The sequence below is a fragment of the Scyliorhinus torazame genome, chromosome 3, assembly GCF_047496885.1.
Source record: "Scyliorhinus torazame isolate Kashiwa2021f chromosome 3, sScyTor2.1, whole genome shotgun sequence".
Lineage (NCBI taxonomy): Eukaryota > Metazoa > Chordata > Chondrichthyes > Carcharhiniformes > Scyliorhinidae > Scyliorhinus > Scyliorhinus torazame.
Genome location: NC_092709.1, coordinates 302362618 through 302386533, shown reverse-complemented (window position 1 = coordinate 302386533; position 23916 = coordinate 302362618). Strand labels below are relative to the sequence as shown.

At 45.4% G+C, this 23916-nt stretch overlaps 1 protein-coding gene across 2 annotated transcripts in view; it reads right to left on the bottom strand.

Annotated features, from left to right (window-relative positions):
* Nucleotides 1-22262, bottom strand: part of skor2 (SKI family transcriptional corepressor 2) — a 55985-nt gene extending 33723 nt beyond the window's left edge. The window contains exons 1-7 of one of the 2 annotated variants that reach the window (XM_072497451.1): nt 22097-22262; nt 17916-19723; nt 17506-17569; nt 16730-16804; nt 15485-15550; nt 14054-14152; nt 13508-13575 (exon numbers count right to left, since the gene is read on the bottom strand). In XM_072497451.1, the coding sequence (XP_072353552.1) occupies nt 13508-13575; nt 14054-14152; nt 15485-15550; nt 16730-16804; nt 17506-17569; nt 17916-19685 (2142 nt within the window). In that variant the 5' untranslated portion in view covers nt 19686-19723; nt 22097-22262. The remainder of the gene's footprint in view (nt 1-13507; nt 13576-14053; nt 14153-15484; nt 15551-16729; nt 16805-17505; nt 17570-17915; nt 19724-22096) is intronic. The other variant, XM_072497452.1, reaches the window with a different exon arrangement.
* Between the last annotated feature and the right edge of the window lie 1654 nt (nt 22263-23916).

Sequence of the window (23916 nt, the reverse complement as noted above, 5' to 3'; positions counted from 1 at the left end):
CCAGAAGATTGGAAAATGGCTAGTGTAATACCACTGTTTAAGAGGGGAGGGAGGCAGATGACATGAAATTATAGGCCGGTTAGCCTGACTTTGGTTGTTGGTAAGATTTTAGAGTCTATTATTAAGGATGAGATTGGGGAATACTTTGAAGTGCATAGTAAAATAGGACTGAGTCAACATGGATTCGTCAAGCGGAGGTCATGCCTGACAAATCTATTAGAATTCTTTTCGGAGGTAACAAGGACATTAGTCAACGGAGAACTAGATGACGTGATCTATTTGGATTTCCAGAAGACTTTTGGCAAGGTGCTATACAGGAGGCTGCTAAATAAGATAAGAGCCCATGGTGTTAGGGGCCAGGAACTGGAATGGATAGAGGATTGGCTGACTGGCAGAAGGCAGAGGGTGGGGATAAAAGGGTCCTTTTCAGGATGGCAGCTGGTAACTAGTGATGTTCCACTTGGGTCAGTGTTGGGTACACAGCTATTCACAATATACATTAATGATATGGAAGAAGGAACTGAGGGCATTGCTGCTAAGTTTGCAGGTGATGCAAAGATATGTAGAGGGACAGGTTCTGTTGAGGCAGAAGAGAGGCTGCAGAAGGACCTGGATAGGTTAGTAAAGTGGGCAAAGAGGTGGCAGATGGAATACAATGTGGAAAAGTGTGAAGTTATGCACTTTGGTAGGAAGAATAGAGGCATAGACTATTTTCTAAATGGGGAAATGGTTAGGAAATCAGAAGCACAAAGGGACTCAGGAGCCCAGTTCAGGATTCTCTTAAGATTAACAAAGAACAAAGAAAATTACAGCACAGGAACAGGCCCTTCGGCCCTCCCAGCCTGCGCCGATCCAGATCCTTTATCTAAACCTGTCTTCTATTTTCCAAGGATCTACTTCCCTCTGTCTCCCGCCCGTTCATATATCTGTCTAGTTGCATCTTAAATGATGTTATCGTGCCCGCCTCTACCCCCTCTGCTGGCAAAGCATTCCAGGCACCCACCACCCTCTGCGTAAAAAACTTTCCACGCACATCTCCCTTAAACTTTCCCCCTCTCACCTTGAAATTGTGACCCCTTGTAATTGACACCCCCACTCTTGGAAAAAGCTTGTTGCTATCCACCCTGTCCATACCTCTCATAATTTTGTAGACCTCAATCAGGTCCCCCCTCAACCTTCGTCTTTCCAACGAAAACAATCCTAATCTACTCAACCTTTCTTCATAGCTAGCACCCTCCATACCAGGCAACATCCTGGTGAACCTCCTCTGCACCCTCTCTAAAGCATCCACATCCTTCTGGTAATGTGCCGACCAGACCTGCACGCAGTATTCCAAATGTGGCCTAACCAAAGTCCTATGCAACTGCAACATGACCTGCCGGCTTTTGTACTCAATACCCTGTCCGATGAAGGCAAGCATGCTGTATGCCTTCTTGACCACTCTAACGACCTGCGTTGCCACCTTCAGGGTACAATGGACCTGAACTCCCAGATCTCTCTGTACATCAATTTTCCCCAGGACTCTTCCATTGGCCGTATAGTCCGGTCTTGAATTGGATCTTCCAAAATGCATCACCTCGCATTTGCCTGGACTGAACTCCGTCTGCCATTTCTCTGCCCAAATCTCCAATCTATCTATATTTTGCTGTATTCTCTGACAGTCCTCCTCGCTATCTGCAACTCCACCAATCTTAGTATCATCTGCAAACTTGCTAATCAGACCACCTATACCTTCGTCCAGATCATTTATTTATATCACAAACAACAGTGGTCCGAGCACGGATCCCTGCGGAACATCACTCGTCACCTTTATCCATTTTGAGACACTCCCTTCCACCACTACTCTCTGTCTCCTATTGCCCAGCCAATTCTTTATCCATCCAGCTAGTACACCCTGAACCCCATGCGACTTCACTTTTTCCATCAACCTGCCATGGGAAACTTTATCAAACGCGCAGGTTCAGTTGGCAGTTAGGGAGGCAAATGCAATGTTAGCATTCATGTTGAGAGGGCTAGAATACAAGAGCAGAGATGTACTGTTGAGGCTGTATAAGGCTCTGGTCAGACTCCGTTTGGAATATTGTGAGCAGTTTTGGACCCCATTTCTAAGGAAGGATGTCCTAGCCTTGGAAAGGGTCCGGAGGAGGTTTAGAAGAATTATCCCATAATGAAGGACTTGTCATATGAGGAGCAGTTGAGGACTCTGGGTCTGTACTCGGTGCAGTTTAGAAGGATGAAGGGAGATCTCATTGAAACTTACAGGATACTGAGAGACTTAGATTGAGTGAATGTGGGGACGATGTTTCCACTAGTAGGCGAGACTAGAACCAGAGGTCACAGCCTCTGACTGAAGGGACAATCCACTATAACAGAGATGAGGAGGGATTTCTTCAGGCAGAGAGTGGTGACACTGTGGAACTCTTTGCCGCAGAAGGCTGTGGAGGCCAAATCACTGAGTATCTTTAAGGCAGAGATAGATAGGTTCTTGATTAATAAGGGGATCAGGGATTATGGGATGAAAGCAGAAGAACGGGAATGAGAAAAATATTAACCATGGTTGATGGCGGAGCAGACTCGATGGGCCGAGTGGCCTAATTCTGCTCCAATGCCTTGTGGTTTTATGGACGTATCGAACCAGGGAGGTAACACACCATCCTGGATTCACTTCTGCGGCCTCAGAAATGCCTGTCTGCTCCCCTAATTAATGAGTCCCCTACCACTATCACTCTGCTTTCTTCTTCCTCCCCTCCTGTACAGTCAAACTGCTGTGGTGTCAGAAGCTTGGCTCTGTCTGCACTCCCTGGAGGAACCAGGGAACCAACACGGAAAACTGCTTTGTGAGCGGGGCCCCGGGGGAGCCTCCTGCACTACCTGCCTGTTTCCTTTTCAGTGCTTGGTGGTCACCCATTCCCTTTTTTCCCTCAAGTCCCTTGAACTACGGTGTGACCACCTCTCTAAACATGTTATCACACAGCTCCCAGCCTCGCGGATCTGCCAAAGTGCCTCCAGCCACTGCTCGAACTCTCAAATCCAGAAATCAGGTTTCTGCAATCCGGAGCACTTCCTGCACGCATGGTCATCTATTGATCATCCTATTTCAGGAAAGATTGAAATGCTTTGGAAGACGTTCAGAGAAGGTTTACTAGATGAATAGCTGGAATGGGAGGGTAGGCCCACGGGGAAAGGTTGAACAGGCTGGGCATGTATCCGCTGGAGTTTAGAAGAGTAAGAGGTGACTTAATCTTGACAGGGTGGATGTAGAAGGGTCTTGACAGGGTGGATGTGGCGATGATGTTTCCTAATGTCGGAGAATCTAGGACTAAGGGTCACTGTTTAAAAATAAGGGTTTCCCATTTTAGTCAGAAATGAGGAAAAACATTCCTCTCACGCTCAGGAGTGTTTGGAACTCTCTTCCCCAAAAGGTCCTGGAGGCAGATTCTGAATACTTTTAAGGCTGAGGTAGATAGATTCTTGATAAGGGGGTGAAAGGTTATCAGGGGTATGCGGGAATATGGAGTTGGGATCATAATCAGATCAGCCATGGTCTTGTAGAATGGTGGAGCAGCTTGAGGAGCTGGGTGGCCTAGCCATAGTCCTAATCTGTACATTCAAAATGTACCTAAACTCAAAATGTAAAAATTGTTTCAATAAAACCTTGCCATGAGGACATCTGGAGTATTGTGTACAGTTTTTGTCCACTTATCTAAGGAAGGCTATATTTGCCATAGACAGAGTGTGATGGAGGTTCACCAGACTAATTCATGGACTGGCGGGATGAGGAGAGATTGAGGAGACTGGGCCTGTATTCTCTACTTTAGAAGAATGAGAGTGATCTCATGAAAGTGTCCAAAATTCATAAGGGGTTAAAAAGGATATATGCAGGAAGGATGTTTCCTCTGGCTGGGGTCTAGAACCAGAAGACACAGTCTCAGGACAAGGGGCCATTCATTTAGGACTGAGATGAAGAGTCATTTCTTCACTCAGAGTGTGGTGAACCTTTGGAATTCTCTCCGTTGTAGAATATGTTCAAAACTGAGATAATAGATTTCAAGATACTAATGACATCAAAGGATATGGAGATAGTGCAGGAAAATGGTGCTGAGGTAGATGGTCAGCCATGATCTTACTCAATGGCTGAGCAGGTTCATAGATACATAGAAGATAGGAGCAAGAACATCGAACATAGAACATTACAGCACAGTACAGGCCCTTCGGCCTTCGATGTTGCGCCGAGGAGGCCTTTTGGCCCTTCGAGCCTGCTCCGTCATCATCATGATCATGGCTGATCATCCAACTCAATAGCCAATCCTGTTTTCTCCCCATAACCTTTGATCCCATTCGCCCAAGTGCTACATCTAGCCACTTCTTGAATATATTCCATGTTTTAGCATCAATTACGTCCTGTGGTGATGAATTCCACAGGCTCACCACTCTTTGGGTGAAGAAATGTCTCCTCATTTCTGTCCGAAATGGTTTACCCTGAATCCGCAGACTGAGACCCCTGGTTCTGGAGGGGCTGAATGGCCTAGTCCAGCTCCTGAGCTCTTTAGGAGTGGCATATAGTATGTAAAAAAGAATGAGGAAAAAGAGAAAACCTATCGTAGCTGGTTCTTTTTTGTATTTGTTCATGCGATGTGGGCATCACTGGCTAGGCCACCATTTATTGCCCATCCCTAATGGTTAGCACTGCTGCCTCACAGCGCCAGGGACCCAGTTTCAATTCTAGCCTTGTGTGATTGTGTGGAGTTGCACGTTCTCCCCGTGACTGCATGGGTTTCCTCCGGGTGCTCCAGTCTCCTTCCAAAATGTGCTGGCTAGGTGGATTGGCCATGCTAAAGTGTCCCTTAATGTCTAAAAAGGTTAGGTGGGGTTACGAGGATGGGGTGGGGGCGTGGGCCCAGGTAGGGTCCTCTTTCAGAGGCTCGGCACAGACTCGATGGGCCGAATGGTCTCCCTCTGCACTGCAGGAATTCTATGATAAGGTGGTGGGCAGCTGTCCTCTTGAACCCCTACAGCCCATGTGGTGTAGGTACAGTGCCGTTAGGACAGGATCTCAAATGGAAATTCTTTATTTCCCTACTCTCCCTTCCTTGCGCAAGTTAAACAAACTCCAAGCATGACGCCAATTAATCACTCCTTCCTGATTCACCTCATTTTGTCTTTTTCTCTTTGTCTCCATTTGACCTTGGCTGTGAGCTCAGTGTGGGCCCTGTCATTTCAACTTGGTTTCTCATTAAAAGAATCATGTGTCAAGGCACATTTTCAGATTCCAGCTCTTAGCATCTGATTGAATATTGATCCTTTGTTAAGGTCAGCATGGAGACTGTCCAAAAACTAACTTCACTTGGGGTCAGGGGGGGAAACTACTTTTCACTGCAATCACATTTTAAGGCACAAAATGAAGGTGAAGCACAATAATGCAAAGGCATTGATTGGTGCCATTGCTAACTTGGTGGGGGCCCTCCCAGCCTCTAATTTACATATTCAAGGCACTTAATAATTGTTGAATGCCCCTTTTGAATATAAATTTTGGCTGAGATCGGGACTCTTCAGTGAATCTAGTCCTCCAGGAAAAGGAAAGTTACAAAATGTCCAAATACACCTTTCCTGGGAGCAAGGCGCTGCCAACACTCCACGGACATCACCAATGCCCGCAGCACCACCCCCTGTCATGTTGATTGCTCCAAACCACAATCCCCAATTCCAGGGTCTGTTTGATGGCTCCTGACTGCATTGCAGCTCCCGCTATCGATGTCTGATTTGCAGAAGGGGGGGGGGGGGGGGGGGGGGAGGGGGGGGGCCGCGCAGTGGATATTCACCACTTTCCAATCTACCTGAAATGAGATCAAAGGACGCATTTCGATCAAGCCACTTCTTGCACCCAGTTTGTGTGAGCAGCTGACACCAACAATCTCTAACCCTAGGTCTTTTCCAGATGTCACCGAGGGCGGACGTTTCTACCAGATGTCACAATGTGAAGGGATTTCGTTTCCTGGTCTGATTCACAGACAGGAACCCAGGAAGGAAAATGATGATACAATGCAGTCCCAAAATGTCACTTTCACATTTCCCAGGGGATTTGAATAGAAAGTTACCATTTATTCTCAACAAGAAACAGAATTACTGTTCCACATGTATTTTAGCTAAAGGACCTGCAGTCAGGTCAAAGACACTGACAGTGTAATGAGATCATGCTCTTGGACCAGATGGTCAATTGTACCCAATCCATGTGCTCGTTCTTCACATGTGATCCCAGGCAGTGTGAACCAGCAAGCTCATTAACAGTGGCGAGCAACAACACCATTGTTTATCCAAAGTCCACACAGACTCACTTTCTACCATTTGACAGCTAACAAGAGCAGGAACCCTGGCTGATCTTTCCTCTCCTAATCCTGAGCTATCTTGGCTAAGAGCAGCCAATTTCGCAAACAACACACCTGAGCTGGGAACTTTTCAGGCCAGCACAGTTTAGAAGAACACAAAGTGGTACATTCATGAAAACTGTCTTTGGGGCAGTCTCCATTAACTTTCCCGAATGCAACAAAAGATTGTCATTCAATTAGGAGTGAAAAAAGAACTGAATGAGATTACGGTCATTTAACAAAAAAAAGTAACTGAAATGCTTTTAAGTCCAAGTCTATTGCACCTTACCATTGTCATGTCTCAGACCCTTACAGAGTTCCTATACTTCTGCTGGAACTTATTGTCAGTGATGGCAGAAAGAATGAAAGGAATCTTTGAGCATGCACTTTATAAACAACAGGCTGTAAGTTCAAGCCACATTCTAGGACATGGACACATACATTAGGCTGACACAGCAGTGCATGAGAGGGAGTGCAGCACTGTTTGAAGTGCCATGATGGCAAGATGCTTCAGGTAGATAAAGGTCCCTAAACAACATTCAAATACGAGCAGGGTGTCCTTTGGGTGTCCTGGCCAACAAATGCCATGTAGGGTAGATAACCGATCTATCATCTTATTGTTGTGTGTGGAATCTTGCCATACGTGAAGCAATGATCACATTTACATATATAAAAATTGTGACTAACAATCAAGAATTAATTAATTTAGTCACTTGGTAGTGCAGAACTTCAGTAGTGCTGAAAAACACGCATACTGTCAAAACTTTTCATCTTGCATTTATCAGGACAAACTCAAGAACATCAAATCGCAAGGTGAAACAATAATTTGTACTGTATCAGAAAAGGGTGCTGTTGTTGGCCAATCATCTCTGATTGAACAAGACTTTGCCAGAGTTCCCCAAGAACTCTGCATGCAGATAGAGCCTAGCCAGACATTGTGCCTTTTATCATTAAACAAAAGCATGGGGAATAGTAGCTCCCTGGTGCAATCTCCATGGCAACGTCTCAACCAATCAAAGCTGATGGGCCAACCATTAGCATCCTTTTACATGCTGTATGAATTGCTGCTTCCTTTGAAATTTGGTATTCTTATCTCTGCCTTGATGAGCACAAGGTGAAAAGCCTCAACAGCATGTCTCTTTTTTCCAGCAATAGCTAATTCATTGCATGCAAAACAGTTATGATACTTCGGAAGATGCTACATAAAGGTGACATCTTCTTGATAAAGGTCAAAATCTAGAATCATTTTACAAATACAATGGGCGGAATTGTGACATTTTGTGGCAAATTGTCATTCCGGGCGGGAAAAGCGGAGGGTAGCCCGCTGACTGCACTGCTGGCAATTCCCGCCGTACGTTTTGACACTTTGTCAAAAGAAATTCAAGGGGCGTCACGCTGGCGAGGTAGGCTCTGAATGAACCCACCAGAAACTTAGGCCTTTAAAAGATCGGGGCACTGTTTTTAAGGGCGCCCTGGTGCAGAAGAAATAAAACTGGAAAACTCAGTGTCATGAATGTAAATTTAATGTCAGGGGACTATCAGGCATAAAGTTAAATAGATGCAAATGGGAACCCCAACTTATCCGCTCAATTCTCCGCCCCATCCATTGTTCCAGTCCCCCTCCCAAAATAATGGGAGCGGGTAATCCCCCCTAATACCTCAAAATAAATTAAAATTGATAGAACCAATGTGAGCCATTTGGTGGAAGTGTGTAGAAAGAGGACGACCCGAAATTCTCGCCAGGAATGTGCAACACTCATGAAATAATAATAATAATTGCTTATTGCCACAAGTAGGCTTCAATGAAGTTACTGTGAAAAGCCCCTAGTCACCACATTCCGGCGCCTGTTCAGGGAGGCCGGTACGGGAATCGAACCCGCGTTGCTGCCCTTGTTCTGCACTACAAGCCAGCTGTTTAGCTCACTTGTACCAAATGTGTAGCACCTGGCGTTTACCTGCTTTCCTTGTTTACAGCCAAAAAAAACACTGAAGATTGTTGATTGTCACAAAGCTTCACAAATGTTTTGCACCCACTCCCTTGTCATAACTGACATTTTTCTGTAATTGAGTGGCCTTTTATTGAAAATAATATTCCTTTACTTTTTATGTCCTTTTCTATTGAGACACCAAAATAAATGGTGGTTTCTGGGGGAACTGACCTGCCATCAACATTTCAAGGTCAACATTTCGATATGAGTATTTATGATTTGTTTTTTTCAGAGATTGAGATGGACAATATGTGGCAAAACATTTAATTCCTAGATTTTCTTTCCCTTTAGTGGTGTTACCACTAGAGGGAGATGTTTACTCTTCCTGCTGTCATGAAGTAATAGGGTTTGTCAAATAATAAGAACAACGTATTCTTATAGAGCTGTCTCCGCACTCACGTCTCAGAGTACTTTTACAGAGCAGTGGACAAAATGAGTGACCTTCGATTAGGAGGAAAACAAAGAATTTATGAATCACCTTTCACTACTGCAGGGAGACGTAAAACACCTTACAACCAAAAAAGTACTTTTGAATTGTAGTCACCGTTGTAATGTAGTAAATTTGCACACAGCAAGATCCCACAAACAACAATGTGATCATGATCAAATAATCTGTTTTTAGTGACCTTAATTGAAGGCCATTTACTGGCCATTTACTGGTGGGGACTGCGGGATATGTTTCCTGCTCTTCTTTGAAATAGTGCCTGGGGACCATCCACGATGGCAGGTGAGTCGTTGGTTTATTGCCTCGTCTGAAAGAAGGGACCTCTGACAGGGCAGTGCTCCCTCAGTACAGTTCTGGAGTCAGCCTAGATTTGTGTGCTCAAGTCACTGGAGTGGTAGTGAAACCCGCAGCCAACTTCTTCCGTGATGGGAGTGCCGTCCACTGAGTCCTGGCTGACATGGCTGGAAGAGAGCCGCTCAGGAGGAGTTCACTGCGTAGTCAAAGAAAAGGGCCTTTTGGAGCCTTTTGAAGGGAGAGAGGGAGGGAACAAGCTACAAGTATGGAAGGTGGAGATTACAGAGGCCGGGAGATGGAATACCGGCTCTGGGGGGAAGGAATAGCAGCTGAAGGAATTCCTAACAACTGTGGAGGGAGTGAGCCATCAGAAGGAATCTAGTATCAGAGGACTGGTGAGGGAGGGCATGTCAAGTTAGTACAAGAACCATGAGCCCAGTTCAAGTTAGTACAAGAACCATGAGCATGGGGAGGCAATGGAAGTTGGCAAAGTTGGGGTGATGGGGATTTAGACATTAGGTGACAACACACGCTTTCATGTTTTGACTAAATTACACCTTACAGAGCAGCGAGGCTGGTAAAGTATTATACGTCTTCCAGTGGATTTGAGTTTGATAAGTTTCAGGGTAAATGAGCATGCCCACAGCTTACACCTTTGGGTTATTCTTTAGTTTACAGCCACAAGAGATTGATGATTTGGCCTTAGAAGTGTACAGGTGTCTGACGGAGCTGAAAAGGGTGGCTTTGATTGCAGTTGGAGAAAGATTTGGCTTATCGAGTTTTGATGTCAGTTAAGGAGGTTTAGAATCAAATATGAAGAATGTGAGACATATCAAGCATGAGACTAGGCTGTTGAAGCTCTAATATCCCTCTCATATCCAAATCCTGCAAAGGTCAGAAACAAACTGCATTTTAAGTATTATTTATGCTTTTGTCCCACCACTTTACCTGACTGACTATTCCGGTTATTTGACACTCCTTGAGCAAATACATTCTTCCTAATGTCCTGGAGCAAAATACTGTGGGTGCTAGAATGGAGATTCCTGATCAAACAGGAGAAGGAAAACAGAAAGCAATGAAGGTGAAGAAGGCAGATGAGACAAATGGAAATCCTATCAAAATGAAGAGCAGAACTTCTTCAAGTTTCTGATGAAAGGCCCCAGACCTGAAATTGTTGCTCCACAGATGCTGCTGAATATTTCCAGCAAATTATGTTTTACCATTCGGCCCATCGAGTCTGCACCGGTCCTTGGAAAGAGCACCCTTTCTAAGCCCATACCTCCACCCTATCCCCAAACCTCCACCCTATCCCCGTAACCCCACCTAACCTTTTTTGGGGATACTAAGGGCAATTTAGCATAGCCAATCCATCTAACCTGCACATCTTTGGACTGTGGGAGGAAACCGGAGCACCCGGAGGAAACCCACACAAACAAGGGGAGAACGTGCAGACTCCGCACAGACAGTGACCCTAGCTGGGAATCGAACCTAGGACCCTGGAGCTGTGATGCAACTGTGTTAACCAGTACTACCCTGCTGCCCATGAATACTTGGTGAAATTGAAGATGTTGTTGGAGACAAAGTTGACGAAGGAAGTTGTGGAGATTTGCAGAGGATGCAGAAATCAGGACTGGAATTATGAGATGGACATGGTGGTAGATTATTGGAAGCTGAGATGGAAGTTTTATAAGGAAACTAGGGATGAGAGGAACAATGGTAGCAACATTGTTTTGAAACCATTTCAATCTTCTCAATCAAAAGTTAAAGGGGCTGATGTCTGTTCATGCCCTCCCACTAGTGAGGCCTGCAGGTCAAGCAGTAGTATGGTGGCACGCTGCCACAGTAGTTAGCACTGCTGCCCCACAGCTCCAGGGTCCCGCCCCAGGTCACTTACTGTGTGGAGTGTGCACATTCTCCCCATGTCTATGTGGGTTTCCGTCGGGTGTTCCGTTTTCCTCACATAGTCCGAAGGTTAGGTGGATTGGTCATGCTAAGTTGCTCCTTGGTGCAAAAAAAATTAGGTGGGGTTACGGGGATAGGTTGGAGGCGTGGGCTTAGGTAGAGTGCTCTTTCCAAGGGTCGGTGCAGCCTCGATGGGCCAAATGGCCTCCTTCTGCACTGCAGGGATTCTATGTATCCTTGGGACTAAACCTTTAATTGTGCCTGGCACTATCTTTTAAAAAAATTTAGAGTACCCAATTATTTTTTTCCCCAATTAAGGGGCAATTTAGTGTGGCCAATCCACCAATCCTGAACATCTGTTGGGTTGTGGGGCAAATCCCATGCAGACACGGGGAGAATGTGCAAACTCCACATGGACAATGACCCAGGGCCGGGATTCGAATCCGGGTCCTCAGCGCCATAGGCAGCAATGCTAACCACTGTGCCACCATGCTGCCCTGCCTGGAACTCTCATGAGCTAGTTGCAGGTGGTTGGAGGATCCACAGAGATTTTGGGTGAAGGCCAATGGTTGTCCAGAGTTTTACTTTTCATAACCCTTATGCTGTACCTGACCTGGGAATGCATGAGCTAAAACTGGTGGCAGAATGGGGAAAGGTTTTCAGTTACACTTTGAAGAAAGAAATTTTACTATGAGAAAATTATCACCAGATAATTTTTCCAGAAGTGTGCTCCCAGCAATGAATCTCACTTGCCAGGAGCACACATTAAAAGAATGCAGTGACATTATCCACAATTTCCTAACAAGTTCCTCATATGAGTGAGACTGTGCCCGAAAGTGTGTGTTTATACAATTTGCTTTCATTTCAAATGTACAAGGAAATTGATAGTATTTCACCTAAGAGGACCAAAATTGGAAGATTGCTGTGAGTGGAGACAAAACCAACAATGGAAAGAAAGGAAACAGAGACAGACTTGCATTTCCATAGCACCTTTGGTAACCTCCAGACGTCCCAAAGCACTTTACAGCCAATTACGTACTTTGAAGAGTAGTCACTTGTAAAGTAGCAACAACTCTGCCAATCATTAACTGATACATTAATGTTATGAATTTAGAAAAGAGTGGTGCTATTACATTAGTTGGCAATGCAAGGGACCACATATGCAATTCTTTACATGGAGAATTACTGATCCCAGTTAAGCAACTGCTACACTAAGTTGGCAGCAGCAGAAACACTGCTTAGATGCCGATTGCAGCCTCAGACTGAAGGAAGTAAAATGAATAGGAAAGCTGAAGGCAGGGCTGACAATAAACTAGCTGTTAGCAAGGCCACAAGGTGGCAGGAAAATCCTGCTTAACCTTTTCAGTGCTGCCTCAAAGGGCCCAAGGGCATTAATGGCATGGTTTAAAACCAAGGAGATTCTTATTTTCAGAAAAATGTCAACAGTGTTTTTATTCCAACGGAAGGACAAGGGAACACAGCCTGGGGTGGATACTATCTATACAGATAGTATCCAAGCCAGAGGACTTTCAATACAGGATAACATCATGTCCAATATGTTACATGTGTGATGAAGCACTCTGGAGAGTTATGTACTGACACTGTCATGAACGTGTTACATGAAGGATAACAGAGTTCGGCATGTACTACATACAGAATGAAACACAGCCTGGAGTATGCTACCAAGAGGATAAAAAACATTTTGAAGATTTTTACCCTTATAGATTGGAAAATGCTCTGTATGGGAGAGCACATTCTGGAGTACGATAAATACAGCCTGAAGTATAATATATATAGGTTAATACATAATCTAGAATGTCTCAGTGAAAGGAGAATGAATGGCCTAGAATGTGTGCTAACAGGATATGTACAGTCTGTAATGTGGTACAAAGTTGCTGCATGCTATAAGGCTGATTGATTATGCTATGAGCAAAAATCATGATTATGGACATTGAATTTTTCAATGTTTGAATATTGATGGCCATTCCAATGGATGAAGGGGAGGCAGATAACAGCCAAGCCCCATTGTCCTCAACTATTGTTCACGCACGTGTATTTTCCAGGTCAGTGACAGGAGGAGCGACAACTCTGGCTGGCGATTCCCCTCCCATCCCTTGAAGCCAGACAAACGATTAAATTAAAGGGATTACTCGTCCATTGACATGACCACTGCGCGACTTTATCCACCACTACAGTGTCAAGCATCTGGGAATATTGCACAGATAGACAAGAGCAAATTGGAAGGATCTCCTACTCTCTCCCAATCAGACTTTCAACACACCTCTCTCCTCGGGGAAGAGCTGGATTCAGATCCGCCTGAAATGTAGGATAAAATCCCGAGCAATATTTTGTTCTGCTTGGTTTTTTTGGCTATTTTAGACGTTGCGAAAGAGAATGCACAGGAAACTAGCAAATAAATGGCTAAGTGACCAAATAGCGTGAACAGGCGAACTAATTCCTGAAATCGGCGCGCAACAGTAGTAAGTAGATAAAAGAGATAAGGAATTCCACCTCACCATCTGTAATTGCTGGACCATCTCCTCCCTGTACGCTAGTTCCCGCTTCATCTGCTCCTGGAAATTATCTAATCAATAAATAGATAAATAAACAAAACGGCGGGTCAGATTAACCTCGGCTTTATACAGTGATTACTACCAAGATGTTAAATTCCCCGGGCGTCTACAAACCGAAACTTCATTCTAAGCATCAAGAATTCTTTCCCCGAGTTCTCCAATCTGACAGTCTGTCTTTACACACTCAGAGATCAAAGCTTGATAGCCGGATGTTCACCCATGTCGGGCACAATAACATGCAGGTCATCTCGAAGGCAATACTAACAATTGCCAAGTGCTGCACACATCAACAATGTTTTATCATTGGTGCGGTTCACACTGCAGAAACAGCCAGGTTATTCCAATGATTGATTATCTCAAACGGGTTTCACTTTTTAAAAAATTGTTGTAAAATAGACATAAGTCTGTGAATTCTGCCTGTGACAAGCACCGCTATGAAACACCCGAATTCGATACAGTGCGATAAAGTAGAAAAAAATAATGTCTTACTGACAACAGTGAAAGAAGCGCTACCCTTTAACGCCTGAAATTCCTGCTCTAATCTCCGCCTCAGGTCAATCTGCTCCAACAACACTTTCTGAAGTTCTTCTGGGAAAGAAAAAGGTCGAATATGATTTAAGGAAGGCGAATTTAACAAAGAGCATTAGAACTCTAATACACGTGTGTATAAATAGGCGGGCAGATTATGTTTCTTCATCTGGTTATATATGCGTTCTCTAACAAAAACCTAAAGCTCTATTTTATTTGTCCATTGGTCTGACTCCACTATTTGCATATGCTTTACCAGTCTGTTGTATCGGTCACTCTTTACAGCATTACCTACATTGCCCACCCTTCGGCTTTCTCTATACCTTCCACAGCTCTGAATATTCCTGTGGAGAGCCACTCCATAGGAATTTAAATTTATCTCTGCCTAACGCCTTTGCTGTATGTTTCCCATCATCGTTTATTCATGAACAATTTTATCAAAATCTCTTTTCCCATTTATCTATCTAATATTTATAATATTATTACTTTTTATCTATCGGGCTCTCATGGCAGAGCGGCATCTACTGAATTACGGGTTAATCGTCCCCTCAAAAAGGAAGAAACAACTATTTTAAAAAAAGATTGCAATAATATAAAACAATAAGTCATCGAGTTAAAGGACCAACGCGGCTGTGAAGTGATGCGTTGTTATATAGATCGCTGTGATTTAGAAACATACCTGGGATTGCGCGCTTTAAGGATGTCACATTTTAATGTTAAGCAACACGTAGCGGTTTTAAACACTAGATTGGGGTGAAGATGAAAAAAATACACCTTTACAGTTTGGTGACAAAATATGGAGTTGTCAAATATATATTCTCTAAGAATGAAGATCATATGGAATACGGCGGAAACGTATGAAGTATATCTCCTGAAAATGAAGCAATCGCTATTAAAACTAGTGTTGATGCTGCTTGCGTATTCGCTTGCGCTGACTTGAAGACATCAAAATACAATTTCACCGACTGTGTTGTAGTGGGTAGGGACGCAGAGGGATTGAAACAAAAGTCTTACATGGGTAGATCGATTAAAATGTAGATGATTACGGGATGAAAATTCGGGTGTAAAGGGGCGTGTGATACATGCAGATGATATTCCCAATTCTCTTCCTGCACCTATATAAATGATATACATAGGCTTAAATAATGCACAAAATGCAGATAGATTAATCATTTTGTTAGATATTTAGATCTCACCACCGGTATGGGATAAAAGGAGAATCAATAGATGTCTATTTTGCTTGCCTACGCTCTGTGAAGCGCCTTGGGTCGTTTTATGAAAGGCGCTATGTCAATGCAAGTTGTTGTTATTTACTTTAACTTTATTTACATCTGTGTAATGGCTGCTGTGGATAAATAGAGATGCCACATGTGTACGTTGAACATGATTTACCCTTCTCCATATTTTCCACATCAGTTTTGACAGGAAGTGGAGATGTTGATTCTTGCGCGTGGTCACCTATACAATAAACAGATACAACTGTTTTAGAACCTTTCTGAGAATGTCATTTTCCAAATCAATATTCGACAAGGTTTCACTCATTATCATTATAATTGTTCTTATCGAGGGAAGATGGTGTGTGTGTGTGTGGGGGGGGGGGGGGGGGGGGGTCCTTCAATGCTTCGATTTTTAAAAATCTGTCCATTAGAGCATTAATTGTGTCTTTCCAGATTCTTTAACAGGGACAATGTTTACTATCGTGAAACAAAACAGACAACCTAAAGCATTACTAATTTCTCCAGGGAAATAGACATTTAAATAAATGGTATGTGGCGTGTATGTTGTCGGGACTCCTCCTCCTAATAAGAGCAAAAAAAAGCGTATGCATTTCTGCTCATTCTGAACCCTCGATGTTCTTTCTCATCTGACAGGCAAATTTTCAGACATAGCCCCGGGATAACAACCTCGTTTGACAGTCAATTAACCGTGAATCGACAAAGCCAAACGAGTTTGCATTACATAAATGGCAAATTAGATTCTCTTTCTCTCTCTCCCTCCCCCTAGAACAGATACCTCCCCCGCTCAATGCAATTGAGACGCGGCATCAGAACTTCTAATCACGTCCTTTGCTGTCTTAGGTAAAGCCCTTGGCGACATTTAGCAATAAGAAAAGGTGGATTCATTTAATTTGTTTAAGATAATAAAGGGAATTTTCTAATGTATTGTATGCGAGGCTCATTATGAGCCAGATGATATCAGCGTTGATGGCTGTCATAAAACACCTTTATTATCTCTGTTGACAAATATTAAAAGCAACAAGCTTCATATGTACAGTTTTTGAAAGAGAACATTATTGCAATATGTTACTTATTGTAAAATATTGCTTTTTGAAGGCCGCTCATTTTATTTTGCTCTTTTCAATCTATTCCAATATAGGGTTCATATTTGCAGGTTGCTAATTACACCTGATAACCTAGTTTCATTCCCTCCTTATTGCAAACTCAAATTAATTTAGTCCATTTGGTTGATTTATTTATTACCTCTCTAGATCATAATCATTATGTTTTTGATTTTCCTTCGAGTTTAGCACTTGTGGAGCAGATTTCGTTTATTCCTTTGTCATTTTAAGCATAAGATAGATATACGTTTAATTTATATCATGAACAGGACCATCCTTCTGCCGACTCACTCACTTACCCCCGGATTCCCGCCAGAACCCCACTCCCGAGCTGTCAGACTCTTCTGTGAAACAATCCTGTTGTTTACCATCAACTGTAACATAGAATAGACATCAATGCAGCATACACACAAACACAGTGAAACGTAGACACAAAACATAAACACTAAACACAAACACAAAGCATAAACACAAACACAGTAACACCGGATTGATTGTAGGTGGAAATATGGTTGATGGTAATCAAAGCACAGACAGAAATAGGGTCACAGATAAACAGAAGGTCAAAGGAGTAAACATAGGGTCAAAAGTTAACCCAGTGTCAGAGATAAAGAGGGCCAGAGACAATGATGGTCTCAGATACGGGGGTCACAAACACGTGGCCAGAAATATACACACGCTGTCAGTTTTGGAAATACATCGCCGTTTTTTCACTGTCGCTGGGTCAAAATTCTGGAACTCTTTCCCTAACAGCACTGTGGGTGTATTTACACCACAGGGACTGCAGCGGTTCAAGAAGGCAGCTCAACACCACCTTCTCAAGGGCAACTAGGGATGGACACCAAAAATGCTGGCCTAGCCAGCGGCGCTCACATCCTGTTAAGAATAGTAACATAAATAAACCCTGGGTCACAGCTAAGCAGAAGTCAAAGATATGGAGGGCCACAAATTAACACGGGGCAATTGATAAACACAGGGCCACAAATATAAAGTGTATTCGTTTAAATTTTCGTTTGGGGTTTTCACTTTGAAATCGATCCAGCTGATTTGTGTTTCTTAGAGGCTCAGTACTTACTAGAAAAACTATCTTCATCTTTTTTAGAATAGAGTGAATGCTTTTTGGTTCCATTTTTAAGACCCTGTCGGAAGATAAATATATATATATGTATACATAGGAAATATCACAACATCTCGAGAATGAGGGGGAGGCAGCTCTGTTAATGTGTCCACGCATCCTTTGTAAACCTCGCACCATGCTGTGTAATGGGAACGAAGACAACTCCAATGTATAATAAATACAATTCCAGGAAAACAAAATAATACATGGAGATAAAAAGCACATATTACACAGAATCAAATTCTGACATAGAATTTCCAGACTATATTATTGCATTATTGATTTCTTTAGGGAGATGACCGTCTTTAACCTAGCCCAAAGCTGTATTCATGTAATAATTAGCTAAATAGCCGAAAGGTGATATTTACGTCTTTGTAAGGGGGTTGCTCCAATGATGCTGGGTCGCAGGGAATGGGCCTCTTATTAATGGTTGGATCTTCCTTCCCCTCTGCCTTGCTCGATTCCATCTTGGAGCTGCAGAAATGGGCCTTGTCTTTACTCCCTTTAAATCCGCTGCTATCCTGAGGATGCGGGCTGTTCGGGGTGTACTGCCCGACAGAGATTGCCTCCTCCTGTCCATCGCCCGAGAGCTTGTTGGTTTCTACATCCACCTCCTGCTCTTCCTCACTCTCCACGCTGTCGCTATGGTAACTGCTGCTGGTACCCGGGGAGGGGTGGCGCTCAGAGCCAAAGTCCTCCACGTTGCCATGAAGCTTGGCGATGCTGCCGATGTCCTTGACGACGGGCCTGAAGGCGGAGAGGTAGCTCTGCTTTCTGGCGGTGAAGGCGGACACGTCCAAGAGCTTGACTCTTCCACTGGCGGCCAGGCTGTGGTCGGGGGTGCCCGGGTTGCTCAGGCTCTCCCTGTCAAACAGGCTGTCTCTGGGCGTGGCCAGGCCACCAGCGTCGCTTTGGTCAGACAAATCTAGGAAAGTTTGCCTCAAAGTGGGGGTTTCACCCCCGACCGATGTGAGGGCGCTGGGCTGGGGCTGCAGGTAGGTTGGCACCGGGATGCCGTTCGCCGCCCTCGGTGGCCAGAACATGCAGAGTGGCGGGTAAAAGGCATCCTTCCTACCGGGCCAGAGGAGGCCGGACAGTCCACTCTGCTTTGCTTCACCAGCAAGGGAGTTGCCATCGTCCTTTTTCTGGCAGAGGCCGAACGCAGGGAATGTGTAAGGATTGGGAAACAGGGAGGCCGCGGGGAATTTTTGGAGCATCCCGAATCCTTTGCTCGGGACCGGGATGACCGGATAGCTCCGCATGTTTTTCCGCGAGGAGGCGCTGCTCCCATCTTCCGCGTCCTCGGCGAACCTGGCCCTCTTGTGAGAGAGGTCCGGGCCCATCATGTGGGTGATCACACTGTTCACTGCCTTCATTGAACCCAGAGAGCCGCAGGGCCCAGGCAGGGCACGTTTCCGGCTGCCCCCGTTAAACATAGCTTTCACATCTTCCCAGGCATAGGCCAGGTCTTGTGGAGGACTCTTGTCGGTCAGCCTTAGGTGTCTCCTCCATGAATTGAAGTTGGCAGCATCGGGTTGAGTGTACTTAGCCTCTGGCGTGCGGTGAGAATGGAAGATGAACTTATTGGGCGAGAAGTACATACTGCAGTAGGTGCACTTAATACACTTTGCCCTTGAGCTGTTGTAACGGGCAGGTATAAAGCTTCCCCTGCTCCCCCAAGCACATTCGTGGCTAACGTCGAAAGCAAAGTTGTCGGGGAGCTTTGGAGGCTTGTTCTCGCCCAGGAAGGACTTGCAAAGTCTCTCGGACTCTCTCTTGGTTATCATCCCACATCTCCTCGATGATATTGGCATGGCCCCAGCCCTGCGCAGGATCTCCAGCTGGACCGGGGTGCATTGGACACAGGTGATCCCCAAAGCCACCCTCCTGTTGTGGATTTCATTGTAGCTGTAGTTTTTAAGCAGGGTATTGGAGATCTGTGCCAAACACAGCCTCTCCTGGTTATCGATGATGAGTGACACGATGGGCACTCCGTACAGAATGACTTGACCAACTTGATTGGGCTTCATGGGGAGATGGGAAGATCTCTGTTGACTTAGGGAATCCTGTTCAAAGGAACTTGCCGGTACTGAGCGTGCAACATCAGTGGGTGCTGGGAGAGTAGAGACACTATCCATAATGTCTGACGTTTATTTGGAAGAGCTCCTCCTCGTACCTGCGGTATTAAAAATAACATTAAAACAGTGAAGAGAGCTTACCGTTTTACAATCTGATCAATATTACAATACACCTTAAAAAGGCCATCGATCAAACCCTGGCGGTTGGTAAAGGTCCTTCGTTCCTAGATATTAGCACAAAAAGATTGATTCAATACGGGCACAGGGCTAATGAAATTGTGAAATGTTTTCATGTACAGTAGCAGATTAATCAATATATGGGAACGACTTGTCAAAAAACTGATAATGAGATGGAAACATTCCTATGAACCTATTTTTTTGTTTTGTTTTATAAATTGCCCGAACCGGGAATGAAGCAAAACTCTTATTTTAAAGTAATGTTAACAGGAACGGCCGGGGTATGCAGGGCAATGTATCTTCGCTCGGGTCAGGATTCCTCCCAGTCTCTAATTAATTCAAAGAGGCAGGAACTTGTTCCAATTCACCTCTTGTTCACTTCGTTTCCAATTGATGACTGCTGATTTTTCAAAAATAAAAAAATGTATACGTGCAAATAATCGCCACCCGGAAGCGAAGGGGTGGTGGTGCGGGGGTGGGGGTGGGGGGTGGGGGGCGTTCAGGAAGCGAAGGAGTGATGGGGGGGACATTCAGGAAGCGAAGGGGTGATGGGGGGACATTCAGGAAGCGAAGGGGTGATGGGGACATTCAGGAAGCGAAGGGGTGATGGGGGACATTCAGGAAGCGAAGGGGTGATGGGGGACATTCAGGAAGCGAAGGGGTGATGGGGGACATTCAGGAAGCGAAGGGGTGATGGGGGACATTCAGGAAGCGAAGGGGTGATGGGGACATTCAGGAAGCGAAGGAGTGATGGGGGACATTCAGGAAGCGAAGGGGTGATGGGGACATTCAGGAAGCGGAGGGGTGATGGGGACATTCAGGAAAAGAAGGGGTGATGGGGACATTCAGGAAGCGGAGGGGTGGGGGACATTCAGGAAGCGAAGGGGTGGGGGGGGACATTCAGGAAGCGGAGGGGTGGTGGGGACATTCAGGAAGCGAAGGGGTGGGGGGACATTCAGGAAGCGAAGGGGTGGGGGGACATTCAGGAAGCGGAGGGGTGATGGCATGGGGAGACATTCAGGAAGCGGAGAGGTGGTGGGGCCATTGAGGAAGCGGAGAGGTGGTGGGGACATTCAGGAAGCGAAGGGGTGGGGGGGACATTCAGGAAGCGAAGGGGTGGGGGGGACATTCAGGAAGCGAAGGGGTGGGGGGCATTCAGGAAGCGGAGGGGTGATGGGGACATTCAGGAAGCGAAGGGGTGGGGGGGACATTCAGGAAGCGAAGGGGTGGGGGGACATTCAGGAAGCGGAGGGGTGATGGCATGGGGAGACATTCAGGAAGCGGAGGGGTGGTGGGGCCATTGAGGAAGCGGAGAGGTGGTGGGGACATTCAGGAAGCGGAGGGGTGGTGGGGCGATTCAGGAAGCGGAGGGGTGGGGGGACATTGAGGAAGCGGAGGGGTGGTGGGGACATTCAGGAAGCGGAGGGGTGGTGGGGACATTGAGGAAGCGGAGGGGTGGTGGGGACATTGAGGAAGCGGAGGGGTGGTGGGGACATTCAGGAAGCGGAGGGGTGGTGGGGCGATTCAGGAAGCGGAGGGGTGGGGGGACATTCAGGAAGCGAAGGGGTGGGGGACATTCAGGAAGCGGAGGGGTGGTGGGGACATTCAGGAAGCGAAGGGGCGGGGGGGACATTCAGGAAGCGAAGGGATGGGGGGACAGTCAGGAAGCGGAGGGGTGGTGGGGACATTCAGGAAGCGAAGGGGCGGAGGGGACATTCAGGAAGCGAAGGGGTGGGGGGACATTCAGGAAGCGGAGGGGTGGGGGGACATTCAGGAAGCGAAGGGGTGGGGGGACATTCAGGGAGCGGAGAGGTGGGGGGACATTCAGGAAGCGAAGGTGTGGGGGGAGATTCAGGAAGTGGAGGGGGTGGGGGGATTCAGGAAACGCAGCGGTACAAAGTGACCGTGACAAGGAGCGAAAGGCGACCTGTCCACGTGGATAACATTGGACGCGAAAGGTTGCCGGAGTTAGCGAGATATTGAGAAAGAGGGCGGGAGAGAGGGAGAGATAAAGAGGGGCAGACTGAGAGATATGCCGAGCGGAACTAGAACATTATATATTCAGAAACAATAAGAGGAAATTAAAGAGTAAAATCAGGAGGGGTAAAAAATAAATTGGACTAAATGAACCTGTGTGATGATCAAATTGGGATCATCTAACAGATGAGCTAACAGATTGATGAACTCAGACAAACAGAAGGAAACTCGTGAGCATATTTTATTCCAATCGATCGACTGCTCACGCTATTGACATCCACCGCTTTCAATTAGTTTTTAAAAAATAAACAAATTACCTTGTGTAAAAACACACAGAATGCCCGTCACACGAGCATCCTGGCCTGGGCGGCAGTGGCTCCGGCACCTTGCTTTAACCCCACTCGAGTGTTTGCAAACCCTGGTGTATTTGGCCGCCGTGGCAAGGCACATCCCAGAAGCTGCGGCAGGCGGAAGCTGCACTGGACTCTGATGGAGCAGGAGAGTTTAAGAGCTGCAGGGAGCCCCCAGGCTGAGTGTTTCAGCTCTGAACTCTCAGCCCTGCCATCCAACAGCAATTATCACAGCTGCTAACGTCACTCCCTGACTGACACTGGATAAATGGTCTTTTCAAGTATCTAATAAATTCACCGACTCCCTAACGTCAGGCTGCAGGCTACCGAGCCTACCTTTGGAGCTTTACATACTGTCGAGAAATACTCAATTGAATTCAGTTTCTTTAACACGTTCTCACGATTACTGCACGATTAATATTGTAATAATCAAAATGAAATTTGCATACATTAGCAAAAAAATAATTATTTCTAATCTATGTCGACAAACCCTGCAAATATGTATACATTATTTTTTAATCAATGCAACTTACGCCGGACATGGTCAGTTAGTTCCACACTTAAATGTCTTTTGTAACGTCGCTCTTAAAAATATATATATATATATTTTGGCACAATGCTCTGCAGTTTTGCTTTTAACGAAATTAACCCCAAGCGTGGTGCTAAAATGATTTGTTCTCGAGTTGAAGAGTTGAAAGTACCGAGCGTTTACCCCGTTGGTCCTGTCATTAGCGTTTGGCTGACCGGCTGCCTCTGCCGCCCACTCTCCCAGTCTGTATACACAGGGACAAGAATAACTTCGTAAACATCATAAATATATATACATAATGCTAGCAGACCTCGCACTCCTCTGCTCCGAACCCTTTTAATACTTCAATTGGTGTTAATTATTTAGTAGCTGTTGTTATATAAGTGTATGTTACAATAAAGGTCACTGGCTGAAATGCAACATCCATTTATTTCTACGTTGGGCGTCTATACTGCGCCAGTGTATAATGTAAATACACACACGCACATGCCAAGATGCTATAGGTGGGTATTGCTATACGATTCTATAGACTGTGGAACCCAGGCTGGGAGCATAACAAGTTTTTTTTTAACGTGTGCGCGGTATTTTTGTTAAAGTTCGGTCTCCAAAAAAAATGTTACACAGATTTGCTCAGAGCCTTTTCTAGTGAACGGACAAGTACACCGCCTGAGCTCAGTTGGTGACTAGAGGATAGAGTTAGACAGATCTTTAACCATAACACATTTTCAGTGATATTGGAAAAGCTACGAATACTATTCCAACGCAGGGACAGAGGCTGTCCTGGGCGCCCAGCACGGAGATAGCCAGGAAGTACGTGTTACTGAAAGGTGACGGATTGGATGAGGAATTGAAGCATTGGAAACAGAGAAACAGGTAACAGCAACTGGGCACTTTCGGGGACATTCCGGTGGGGGGGGGGGGGGGGGGGGGGCGATCGGGGGGGGGGGGGGGATATATCAAGCATCTCTTTGCCCAACTCGGCAAAGTCGGTTCGCCTAAACCGCGATCGATGACAAGCTGTAAAATCGTGCGGGTGATTATGAAACAGCCTTGCGTGATTTAACGATTGGGAAGGTAATTGTTTGCCAGTTTAGGTGGATCGTGGACTCATGTGTCTTTCACTTATCTCTCTGCCCAATCATTTGTTTCTTACTCAGAGGGCAGCGCGGTCGACCAGAGATCCGAATAAAGCGGTTGTCTGTTACTTTAACACCTGTAAAATCACAAAGTACAATGGTTTCAGACGGCGTGTTTGTAT